This window comes from Carcharodon carcharias, chromosome 9 (assembly GCF_017639515.1).
Source record: "Carcharodon carcharias isolate sCarCar2 chromosome 9, sCarCar2.pri, whole genome shotgun sequence".
In the NCBI taxonomy this organism is placed as follows: domain Eukaryota; kingdom Metazoa; phylum Chordata; class Chondrichthyes; order Lamniformes; family Lamnidae; genus Carcharodon; species Carcharodon carcharias.
The window spans coordinates 19239466-19252829 of record NC_054475.1 but is presented as its reverse complement, the minus strand read 5'-3'; the positions used below and the strand labels follow the sequence as shown (position 1 = coordinate 19252829).

At 41.9% G+C, this 13364-nt stretch overlaps 1 protein-coding gene across 1 annotated transcript; it reads left to right on the top strand.

Moving 5' to 3' along the window:
- Window positions 1–4816: 4816 nt before the first annotated feature.
- Window positions 4817–13057, top strand: rbm15 (RNA binding motif protein 15). The gene has a single exon (XM_041195515.1). The coding sequence runs from the start codon at window positions 5146–5148 to the stop codon at window positions 7618–7620; it is 2475 nt and encodes an 824-aa protein (XP_041051449.1). The 5' UTR covers window positions 4817–5145; the 3' UTR covers window positions 7621–13057.
- The last annotated feature ends 307 nt before the right edge of the window (window positions 13058–13364 follow it).

Genomic DNA, 13364 nt, shown 5'->3' with positions numbered 1-13364 from the left:
TCATTGTGTCGGGTGTGACATATCTGCCTGGATAGAGCATTGGCTGGCTGGCAGAAAAAAGAGTGCATAAATGGGTCATTGGCAGGATGTGACCAGTGGGGTCCTGCAGGGTCTGTTTTGGGGCCTCAACTTTTTACAATTTACACCAATGACTTAGATGAGGGGATTGAAGACATGGTAGCTTAATTTGCAGATTACACAAAGATAAGTAGGAAAGTATATTGTGAAGAAGACATAGGTGTTTGCAAACGGATATAGATAAATTGAGTGACTGGGCCAAAATCTGGCAGATGGTGTATAATGTGGGAAATGTGAAGTTGTTCACTTTGGTAGGAAGAATAAAAATGCAGAGTACTACTTAAATGGAGAATAACTGCAGAATTCAGAGGTGCAGAGGGATGTAGGTTATCTTGTGCATGAGTCACAAAAAGTTAGCATGCAGGCACAGCAAGTAATTAAGAAGACTAATGGAAAGCTATGATAAAAGCAAAATACTGCGGATGCTGGAAATCTAGATGAAAACAAAAATACCTGGAAAAACTCAGCAGGTCTGACACCATCTGCGGAGAAGAATACAGTTAACGTTTCGAGTCCGTATGACTCTTCATCAGAACTAAGGAGTATTCCTCTCCGCAGATGGTGTCAGACCTGCTGAGTTTTTCCAGGTATTTTTGTTTTTGTAATGGAATGCTATCCTTGATTACAAAAGGAATTGAACATAAAAGTAGGGATGTTATGCTTCAGTTATACAGGGCATTGGTGAGACCACATCTCGAATACTGTGAGCAGTTTGGTCTCCTTATTAAAGGAAGGACGTAAATGTGTTAGAGACAGTTCAGAGGAGGTTTACTAGATTGATACCTAGAATGAGCGGGTTGTCTTATGAGGAAAGGTTGGACAGTTTGAGCTTGTTTCCACTGGAGTTTAGAAGAGTGAGGAGTGACTTGATTGAAATATACAAGACCCTGAATGATTTTCATAAGGTGGACGTGGAAAGGATGTTTCCTCTTGTGAATGAGTCCAGAACTAGTGGGCACTGTTTTAAAATTAGGGGTCATTCTTTTAGGGCAGAGATGAGGAGAAATGTTTTCTCTCAAAGGGTTGTGTACCTTTGGAACTCTGCCTCAGAAAGTGGTGGAAGCGGAGTCACTGAATATTTTTAAGGCAGAGGTAGATGGATTCTAGTTAAGGTTATCGGGGGTAGATAGGAATGTAGAACTCAAAATACAAACAGATCAGCCATTATTAAATGATGAAAGAGGTTCGAGGGGCCGAATGGCCTACTTCTGCTCTTATGTTCGTATGTTCATATGTATGTATGATCACTGCTACCTTCACAAGGGGGCGCCTTCACAATGAGGTCATTAATTAATCCTTGAACACCAGGTCCAGTATAGCCTGCTCTCTGATGGTGCCAGAATGTACTGTTCTAAGAAACTATCCCAAAAACATTGTATGAATTGCTTATCTAGGCTACCTTTGTTCATCATTGTTGGAATTCCTCAGGGTAGTGCCCTTGGCCCAATCATCTTCAGCTGTTTCATCAATGACAATGACCTGCCCACCATCATAAGCTCAGAAGTTGAGATATTTGCAGACAATTGTACAATGTTCAGCACCATTAACAACTCATCAGATGCTTAAGCAGTCCATGTCCACATGCAGCAAGACCTGAACAATATCCAGGCTTGGGCTGACAAGTGACAAGTAACATTTGTGTCACACAAGTGTCAGGCAATGACCATCTGTAACAAGAGAGAATCTAACTATTGCCCCTTGATGTTCAATGGCATTGCCATCACTGAATCCCTCACCATCAACATCCTGGGGTTTACCATTGACCAGGAACTGAACCGGGATAGCCATATAAATACTGTGGCTACATGAGCAGGCCAGAGGCTGGAAATTCTGCGAAGCCTGCTTGATTCGCACCACATCCATCACCTTAAACAGTTGCTCCCTCCACTACCAATGCATAGTAGTAGCAGTGTGCACCATCCACAAGATGCACTACAGCAACTCACCAAGGCTCCTTTAACAGCACCTTACAAACCTGTGACCTCTACCGCCTAGAAGGACAAGGGCAGCAGACACATGGGACACCACCACCTGGAGGATCCCCTCCAAGTCACGCACCATCCTAACTTGGAAATATGTCACCGTTCCTTCACTGTCGCTGGGTCAAAATCCTGGCGCTCCCTTCCAACAGCCCGGTGGGTGTACCTACAGCCAGTGGCAGATTTACCCTGAAACATGCAGGAAAAATTTGACAAATGTCTGAACTTAATAAATGTTGTGAGTTGTGAAGCATTCCAGGCTTTCTGTATTCTCTGAACTTATCCTGTGTACTGTGCTCTAAATAAAGTTTTTTGAAGTTGTCTAGCAAAGAATTTTGCTTTGCCATTTTTTCGCTGTCTTTGCAATAACAACAGCAACTAAGGGAAATCGTCATTTGCCGATCAAAGTCTGTCTGTTTGACCAATTATCCAGTTGAACAAAAGCACTCTCCTCGCACTTTGCAACATTGCCTGTGATTTGGCACTAGAACACAATGCTTCAAAATCTCGTTTTTACAGAGCCTGATAAAAAGGCGCGATTAACTGCATTAAATTGGGTGGTCCATGGCCTACCCAGGCCCACCCATGGCTATGCTCCTGCTCTTTCAGACATTTTTAATCTGCCTAAAATCAAGATCAGCTTTTAGCAATAGTGAAGCTACAATACGAGTTTGGCAGTCAAAAACACAAGAATAGGAAGGTGAGGCAAGAAGACGAGGCTAAGCAAAAGGACATCTTGTCATCTTATTTTAAAACGCTTCAAGTATTGAATAGTGGATGCTCATCAAAAAGTATGGGTGAGAAAAGATCTGAATTTTCCGATCACGAATTGTGGGGATACCACAACGGCTGCAAAAATGGAACAAGTGGACTCTAAGTGACAATAGAACTACGGAGGTCTTAAATAGTTCCATTCTCTGAGGATGAAGGAAAATGAGAATTTGGTTGATCTTTTCGGAACCCACTAAGGCAGTCTGCTGTTATGTTTGCATATTATTCCCTGATCATAGTAAAGGAAAACAAACATCTGTCGAAAGGCAAAACGTTGCAAGAGATATCGATGGAACTTCCAAAGCTCATATTAATGCTATATGTAAGTTTGTTCAAACTTCTCAATTATCTGGAAGAATTGATTCTGTGTTACTGGCTCAGTTTGAAAAGGAGTGTTCTTATTGGAGGAAAATGCTGAGACATGTTGTTGCCACGGTCAAACTGTCTTCTTTGGGACTACCGCTAAGAGAACATGATGACTCATCATTGTTAAATCAAAAAGGTAATATTTAACCAGCCTTGAATATCTTAATGAATTTGACGATTTTCTCGAAGAGCACTTGAAAAGTTATCAGTATTGTGGCTCAAGGAAGACCAGCTTTTTACTGCACCAAACATGCGATGAATTTATCACTATAGTGGCTCAGAAACCAATTCACTGAAGTAAAGGATGCCAAATACTATTGCATAATTGTCAATTATCATTAATTTTCAGATAAATGACTGGCAGTGGTGAAGTTGTAGAGCAATTTCTTTGTTTTGTCCCACTAAAATCCCACACTCCTGAATGTCTAGAGACAACTGCTTTGGAAATCATTGCAAATTTAGGTTTGGACATCAAAAATTGTTGTGGGCAGACCTTTGACAATGCCACAAATCTGGCAGGAAAATATTCAGGTCTACAGGCAAGACTGAACAATGCAAACCCCTCTGCTTCATTAATATCATGTTCCAGTTGTTCCTTAAGTTGGGCGGGGGGGTGGTGGTGGTGGTGTGTGTGCAAAAATGAAGCTGTGCACAGGATCCCACTAACTCTAAATCTGCCACTGTCTACACCACATGGACTGCAGCAGTTCATAAAGGCAGCTCGCTGCTGCCTTCTTAAAGCAATTAGGGACGGGCACTAAATGCTCACCTAGCCAGCGATGCCCACGTCCCATGAAAGAATAAAGGAATAAAAAGGAACATTCAAAAGGTATTTGGATTAATAAGAACAGAAAGTGCTGGAAATTAAACTGAGCAGGTCTGGTAGCATCTGTGGAGAGAGAAACAGAGTTAGAATTTCGAGCCCAACATGACTCTTCCTTGCAACTTCTTCTTTGGATAAATAAGTATTTGATGAGGAAAGGTTTGCAGCTTTACGGAGGAGAGAGCAAGGGAATGGGAATAGTGTGGAATACTGTAATTCTTTCAGGGGGCCAGCAGAGCCAAAATGGGCTGAATGGCTTGACCTGCTGATGACATCATGAAGGGCGGGCCTTCTTTTTTGTTTGACGTGGGCAGCAGCCAATGGGAGGACAGCTTGTTGTGGACCAGCCAATGGGACGGGGAAAAGGGGCGGGGCGGGATGTCCGGATATTTGAATACTAACAGAGTTTCTGGCCTGGGATGCGGTGCTTTTTGGATGTAATTTTTGATTTCGACTTTTTTCCTTCAAAAATCAGTGCATTTCCCGACATTTCAATTAGTAAAAAAAAAATGCTTCGCTAAAACTCCACCAGGCGATTGGCCAAGAGCTGCCTCGCTGGGCCCAATCACAGCAAAGAGCTGCTTAAAAGAACCTAAAATTCTGTCATATTTCTTTATAAAACACTAAGGGCCGGTTTTAATTTCATAAATTAATGGATTTCCAGCCGATAATCCAAATTATTGGAAGGATTGGTGTGGAGTGTCACCCAAGTGTCAGTTGGGTGACAGCACCAACAGCCAATCGGAACGCGTAACCTGGAAAGCCCGACCAATCAACGTGAACCCCAAGGGCGGGGCTTGATACAAAATGGCGGCGACGAACCGAGAGGGTTTTCGGCGTCAGTAAAAATCTCCGGGAAAGAAACGGGGAAAAATCGATTAAAACCCGTCAAAGAAACAAATTAATCGGCAAATCGACGAAATCGATTAGGTAAAGTATCGATTAAAAAGCGCCGATTGTTTCGATTCTTTCCGCAAGGGGAAGGGAAATGAAGGAGCGTCAGTGAAGGAGTAGCGGCGACGAATCCGCGCAATCCACCCGGGTTTTATATGCACATATCATTTTAAAAGAAGCTTCATTCTTATTTTTCTATACAACCTGGATTAACTATTGCAACGGCGAAGGAATATGAAGGAGAAGGACGTGTCGCCCAAAGCTGGCGGAAAACGCGGGGAGGAAAGGCGAGGCGGCCATCACCAACAGCCCAGGAAAATGGGGAATAACCACAACAGCATCAACAGAAACAACAAAAACCATGGCAATGCCAAAAGGGCTCGCAATCTCAGTGGCAAAAGGACCAACAACAGAGATTATGATGTTTACCCTCCCAACCGGACTGCTAATAATTTGAGTCTTTCTTCTGCTTCCTCAAGGACAAGTAGGACTGAGAGACAGCCTGCTGAATACAAAACCCTGAAGATCAGCAATTTAGGTTCCCAGTTGAGTGACGGTGCCATTGAGGATGGGCTGTTCCACGAGTTTAAGAAGTTTGGGGATGTTAGCGTGAAAATTTCCAGGGATGGGGATGAAAGAGTGGCTTTAGTGAATTTCAGGCATTCTGAGGATGCCAAGGCTGCCAGGCATGCCAAGGGCAGGCTGGTACTGCATGATCGCCCTCTGAAAATTGAAACGGTTTATCCTCCTCCAAAAGGAAGAAGTTACTCCCCCGAGCTGGATGGGTATTCCGCACCAAGTGTTCAAGGCAACCGTCATAGGCAGAGATCTCTGTCTCCTGCAGGACTTGGTTACAGAGAGCACAGAACTCAGCAGCGCAGTTCTTTGGGGCGTCAGTTACCGCCACCACCACCACCACCTCCACCTCCCCAGAGAGATTTGGAAAGAGAGCGGGATTATGCCTTTTATGAAGGCCGAGCGCGAGCTGCTTATACACTCGACAGAACCACATTCAGAGAGGATGAAATCTTGCCAGAAGATGATAAAAGAGCTAATAGGACGTTGTTTATTGGTAACTTGGACCCTTCAGTTTCACAAAATGACCTTTTGCTTGCATTTGAAAGGTTTGGAGTAATCTTAGAGGTGGATATCAAAAGGCCACCTCGTGGGCAAGGAAATTCATATGGCTTCCTAAAATTTGAAAACTTGGACATGGCCCATCGAGCAAAGATTGCGATGTCAGGAAAAGTGATTGGAAGAAATCCTATCAAGATTGGATATGGGAAAGCAACCCCCACCACTCGATTGTGGGTTGGGGGATTGGGTGCTTGGGTTCCTGTAGCTGGTCTTGCAAGGGAATTTGATCGCTTTGGGACCATAAGGTCTATTGACTACAGAAAGGGTGACAATTGGGCTTATATTCAGTATGAAAGCTTGGATGCTGCACAAGCTGCGTGTACTCAGATGCGTGGCTTTCCCTTAGGTGGACCAGATCGGCGGCTAAGAGTTGATTTTGCTGATACAGAACATCGATATCCTCAACAATTTCTACAAGCCTTGCCTCTGCCTCATTTTGATTTGATTGGCGATGGCCTTCTTCCCCGTGGTGCAGAGTGTCTGAGGGGTAGGGAAAGGAATTCTCCTCCAATGCATTACAGAGAAAGGGACCTTTTTCCAGGCAATGACTGGCATGTCCTTTCTGTCCGGGAACGAAACCGGAATAGCCATGAACCATTTGATCAACTTGATCGTGAAGTCCGGGATAGCTGGTCTCTTGAACGTGGGCGTGACCATATTTTGCAAAATTGGGACCAAAGAAGAAAAAGGAGAGGCCCTCCAGACACACGGCCCACTGATTGTTCACCCAGTAACGACCGCTCCAGAAAACGGCGTTGTATTTCGCCAGATCGCAGCCCGGGTAATAGCAGCCGCGATGGTGGACGCCACAGTGACTCGGACCGTGATGCAAAGAATGAACGGTATTCACCTGGTAGGGATCGATGTAACAGCACAGAAAAAATTCCCTGTGGTAAACATGAGATCAAAACTATAAACTTAAATGAAAAGGATAAAGACCGCAAGCATAGAACTACAGAATGCGCAAGTCCCATGAGGAGCAAATCTAAATCTGACTCAAGCAATGCCAAAGCATCTGATAGCTTCCGGGAATATGAACGCAAGTTGAATGTAGCCTGGCATGGTATGCTGGTTCTGAAGAATAGTTCTTTCTCCACGAACATGCACTTCCTCGAGGGTGATCTCAGCGTTGCAACCAACTTATTAGTGGATGTCTCAACTGGTGGAAAAGTCGCACAGTTAAAAATCACTCAGCGCTTACGACTGGATCAGCCTAAATTGGATGAGGTAACAAGACGCATCAAGGCATCAGGCACTAATGGCTATTGTGTCCTGTTGGCAGTACCAGCATTGAACAGCATGGAAAATGCGGAAGGGATGTCCTCTTCTGTAGAGCAAGCCACTTCACCACAGAGACCACTGAGGAACTTGGTGTCCTATCTAAAACAAAAGCAGGCTGCTGGTGTCATCAGCCTGCCTGTTGGAGGAAGCAAAGAGAAGGACCACACTGGTGTGCTTCATGCTTTTCCTCCATGTGATTTTTCCCAACAGTATCTGCAAACCTCTGCTCGAGCCCTGGCCAAATCTGAAGAAGACTGTCTAGTTATAATAATTGTACGTGGTACAGCTTAGAATTGAAATTGAAATTGTACTGTATGTTGTGCTACCGGTGTGTATTGTGATGTGTACGGGATGCAAAGAGGGCAAAGTTCACCAAACTGTCAGATGCTTTAATCACATCATGTTCTGGGGGCCCTACCTTTCTATTTACACAAACACCAACAAAACGAAGCTGGCAGCCTTGCCTCCAGTAAAAGTAGATCTACCAATTGATAGTAAAGTATCATTGTTGTCTTATGAAATCTCCAACCTTCTCTCTTCCCCCAACCCCAGCTAGTGCCCTGCCTAACACCCATTTCAATCACAATAATACTAAACTGGGCATGTAGTTGTTAACACCTTTGGGCTAGGTAGGCCGCATATTTTATTTTTTTTTCCTTTTTTGTTATCCTTGTCTCCATGTCCTCAGTTTAAAAGATACTTTGAAACCACCACGTGTTATGAATACTTTTTCCTTTACTATTTTTCAAAAGAAAGTTCCGTACTACATTTCAATACACAAGCACTGTCACTTGATCATAAACCATGAACTGTACAGAGCTTGAATGCTTCATGCATTGTTTAAGGTAGTGCCTACCTGTTGGTGCTAGAAGCCAGTAGTTGATTATTTCTTCAAGTAGGATTCGTTACTGGAAACAGAGTCCTAAGGGTGATACTCCTTTTAATGTTATTGTCGAAGGGCAAAACAGCTGTTGAAAAATCCAGTTGTTTTCTAGTTATGTAAATAAGGTAACTGATACAGGTGAACAGACACCTTGAAAACTGTTTTATATAATGTGCTGTAAAGAGTTGTAGGCAGTTTTGTTTTGCACTTATTATCTTTTGGGCACCAGTAACACTCAAGCTAAGTTAAAACTGAGTAAGGTAATACTTTGTCTTTCCTGCCTGATGGTCCTGAAAACCTTTTTAATTGCTTGGATTTCAGTCCAAAATCTACAAAGTTGATTGATTAATCTTTGGCACACCCAAAGAGAATGGCTTAAGCTTTTAGAACCAGTGATCGGGGCAGTAAAGTCAATTTTTATGCCGTGCAAAAAAGCAACAAATTAATTATATATGTCAAGAATCTGGGGTTGAAAAGGACTCGTGAATGTTTTAAAAGGTGCCTGTGTACTTGTTCATTAGAGGGCTAACTTGTTAGTTGTGAGGAGGAGAGAAGAAACCAAAGGACAACAATGATTTGGGAAAATTCCCTGGTCATACCCAGGCTTCCTGCCCAATCCTAAAAAGTGTAGAGTCAAATTCGGCTGTTTGGTCCTCTGTAGTCAGTCTGTTGACACTTGCATGATGAGGTGTAACAGGGTGACTGGCCCATTGAACCAGCCCAGCAAGTGTCAGCACATTTAGGAAGCAGGGTGGATGGTAAATGATCAAAAATAGACCATTTGTCCTGTATAATAGCACAATGTCCTTTGTAATGATAGTGGTTACAGGTGCTAGACAGCCATGTAGGATGTTTTATATATTTTTTTTCCCAGCCGAGCAGTGTGTGTTATGAAATGATCTGGCCAGATTTAATTTGGGCCAATACCTTTAATTGGATGAAGTCTTTTGGAAAGGGGGGTGAAAAGCAAACTGAAGCTAGTGCTATGAAAGCAGTGTTTACTGGAGTCTGTAAGTACTACTGTTCATCATTTGGACAGAGTTTTAAGTAAAATTTGCACGAAAGATTCAGATTTCCTGTTTTTGATACTACACTATCCAATTGTACACTTTGACATTGTTGTTCTTCCTAAATGTAACCAATAGCTCTAAATGTGTGATCCCAGTCATGCAGACAACAGTAACAATTATTCAGTATATCAGTGCAAGATGGGGAAACTACTTGATTTGGAATGATCGTGAAGGAATGGGAAGTTCTGATTGAACAAGTACACAGGCATTAAATAAGTGGCAAAAGAAAAATACTTTCAATGAAAAATATGCAAGTGCACACTGACTGTTTCTAAAATACAAACTAAAAAGCAAAATCTGAACAAAATCAGAAAAGCTTAAACTCTCAGCTGGTCAGTCATTGTGAAGAGAACAATCACTGTTTTGGTCTGCCACAAATGCTGACTGATCTGCTGTGTGTTGTCACTTTTTCTGTTTCTTTTTTTGCTTATCTGTTGAATGAAAGTACTTCTCCCATCTCCAGCTCCTCTGAATTGTATTTGGGGCACTGAGAATCAGTACTGGCTTGCACAGGTTATGCATTTTTTTCCCAACAGAGTTAAATAGTAGTCTAGTTTTTTTTTCTTTGAGGAGTTTGTAGTGCTCAAGGCCATTGGGCTGGACACTCTCACTCTTTCACTGTATTAAAGATAAAATTGGCTTGCTTACCAGCATGATTAAGGTATCTAGCTCTCCCCATTCGTATGATTGCCTATTGTAGGACAGCCTGTGGTGACTTAACTCCTTAGTCGAGACAGCAGTTGGAATGTGGCAGTTTGCCTTTGTGCCCCTGCTCTAAGGAGAGTAAAAATTAGTGACCTTTTTGAATGCTAAAATAGTCACTTCTTGTGATGTGGGTGTCACTAACAAGATTGGAATTTATTGTCAATCCCTCATTGTGTTCGAAAAGACGGTGGTGGTGGTGGGCTGCATTCTTGACCTGCAGTTATGTGTACTGTGAAGGTAGTCACAAATTGCTGTACAGATATCTAGTGGGAACATTAATGGGCTGGGCTGTGATCCCTATGTAACTTGACGCTAGCGACAGAATGAGAAAACTCGTCACTAGAGTGAGGAAAGAGGGGGTGGGGGCTTTGAGGTGTTGCTGATAGTGTCAAATGAATTGTGTGCATGTGAGCATTTAGGAAAGGGAGGAGAGTTAGGGACAGGATGCTCCAAAGTATGACCCAAAATTACTTGATGTACCCTTATGCATATATATATATATATATATATATAGACATATGCAGGTGCTTGTGGAAACATTGTTTATATAAAGAAAGGTATCTTGCATATTGGAATGTAGCGCTGTTGGCATTAGGATGTACTGATCCATCAAATCATTTTACCTGCATTCTACTATAACTAGCCTTCGCTAATGCTAGTGCATGCTAGGGCCAAGTCAACAGAGTAAACGAGTTTCGACAAATAGAGATGTTAACATAGGAGGAAGACGTTTTGACACAAGAGGTGGTGATGGCAATTTTTTTCCCCTGTGTGTGCATTTGTACAAAGCTGTACATGTGCATGCTAAAACCAAAATGAGTACTTTCACTTTTTGAAATTTTGGGCCAAATAAGAAAGATTCATAAAACAAAGGAAGGTGGTTGCAACTGACCTGTATTGGTCTAATTAAATTGGCATAAACAATTTGTAAGGATACAAATCCAGTTAAAGCAAGTCTGTGTGCACTGTTGTTCTATACAATTTTAAGTTGTGAAATGCAAGCTTAAAAAATGCGCCAATGTTTTTGGTTTAATCACAATTTTGTTTTAGATAACTGGGAGTGGAGTGTAAAATGTGTGGAGCATTGATCTGGAGCACATGTCTGAACAGTTGGCATGTTGTCCCAGAGCTGGGTGTACAAAAGCTGCAGTTATTCTATAATTTAGATTATCTTCAATATTCTGAGAATAACAGTAACCTAAATTTCTTTGGACAAAAAAGAGCGTAGATGCAAAAGGATATTTGGGTGTTGGCTTTCTCATTATGTGGCACTAAAGCAGTTGTCTTGCTCTAACCATAGAACTTCTGTTATCAGTATAAGAATTCTGTGGTTTTCGTTAGAAATTAAAGGGAGATTTCTTAGGAGCACTTACACAAGATAAAAATCAGAATCCAGATGTAGGTTTAGTTTTAAAGTTTAGGTAGCCTCCTTACTCCTTTTGGCTAGTTTAGTCTAGAACCGCTCACCTGTACTCACGAGTCTGTGGCTCTAAAGGCCAGCAGGCAGCCCATCCCCAGAAATTGGCCATTGTCACCAGTTGAATGGAGGCTGAGGAATGGTCATTGGTACCCGATATTTTTGTCTTTTGTTTTATATGTTTTTCATCTCCCCTTCCCCTTGCCGGTTGAGATTGGGAAAGCTGTAGGCACTTCCACATGGTACCACTGAACAGCGGAGCATCTGTTTATTGTTGACTCTAAGATGCTGTAATAGTAGTTTTGAAGGACAGACCTGTGATCCGTAAGAGGCATTCTTCCCATTTAATTTTCTAGTCCGTGTGCTGCTGCCCTCTTGATTTGGTAGGAATTCTTGTAGCCTATACATAAATATTTTTTGAATTACTTGTAGACCTCCCATTGCCTCACTTCACGAGGGCAGGTCCTGGACACCATTGCTAATGTAAAATGCTATAATGCTTCTAATGTTCTATGTTCTGTTCTGTTCTCTTCTCATCCTTGGCAGCCAAGGTACATAATTATTTTGGTGCAGATATCCCCATCCCAAAAGAAGAAATGGTCTTAAATTTTTCAAACTGTAAATGACCCAGAGTGTTAGGAATCTACTGTAAATGAGGATTAAGAAGAGCTGCAAAGGATCTTAACCTTCAAGCAAGTCTTTAGACTTGCATCGGATAGCCTTGCTTAGGGACTGTTTAATATAGGACTTTTATCTTGAAGAAAAATATCAGCTTTTACAGTGTCTTTGACAACTACATCAAAAAATTTGTTTTAGAAACCTAGGGTCTTGGTGCCTTAGTAAGAAGCAGTTATTCAGTAGCATGCCAACTGAATTTCCTTAGAGCTAATTTTTTTTTGAGGCTATGTGTAAAATTACTGTATTCTTGTTAGTTATGTAGAAGAAACTGGTGTTGCATGTATTTTTTGTCTAATTTGATATTTCTTTCCTGCAAAAACCAAGTGACAGAATATTTGAATGGCAAAGCTGAGGAGGAGACTTCCTACTGGAATTTAGTACGAGCCGAAGACAATGTTTGTGTGAAGTAGAATGGCCTTTTGCAGGGGGAAAAGATTTCTGTTATTTTGTTTTTAAAGAGCTGGAATGGCAGCTTGAAAAAAATATATAAAAAGTTCCTGTATCTTCTAATGTGAAGCCAGGTCCTGTGTTTTGAGGGGAAAGATGATCTGCTGCTGTGTGCTGTTTATAGCTGATTTCTGGGGGAGAAAGGAAAAGCTATTCGGGCTCAACCAGCTGAATACGGGCTTTCACAGACACACGTGCGTTGAGCTGATTATGTTGTCAACCAAAATCAATAAAATGTGTTTTCTTTTGAGGAAAAAAACTGCGTTGGAGTAAGTTTGATGAATGAAGCAAAAAAACATGATCCCTTGTGTACGTTTGAGGCTTTTTGTTTCGGAAGGCCCCGTTATTTGAGGAGGAAACTTCAGCGTCACCGTTAACTTAACAGTGGCCTGCAAGAAACGAAATGGGGGGGAACATTCCCCACTCTGAAATGTTGAGAATTGACCGCTGACTGATCATCTTGATGCTGTTCTAATCGAAGATCCAGAATTGCTTGAAAGAGTTTATATAAAAAAAAGTTTTGATTTATTTTTGACCCGACAAATCTGTGAAGTGTTTGAAGAATGTGAATCCTTGAAAATAAGTCTCGATCTTGCTACCCATGACCAAACCAAAAAAAATCAAGGCGTTCCGTGCTTCCCCAAAGTAAAAATATTCAGCTTTCCTCGAACGTTGCCTAGAATTGTAAGGCAGTTCCCCCATATCCTGGAGCTTTAAAAGCGTGCCATTAATTTCGAGAGGAAGAAAAGGTACTATACACCTGATATTTCGTCAGGGCTAGCGGTTGGTTTAAACACACTTTCTTTACTATGTTACTGGTGCCTTATTTGATGGA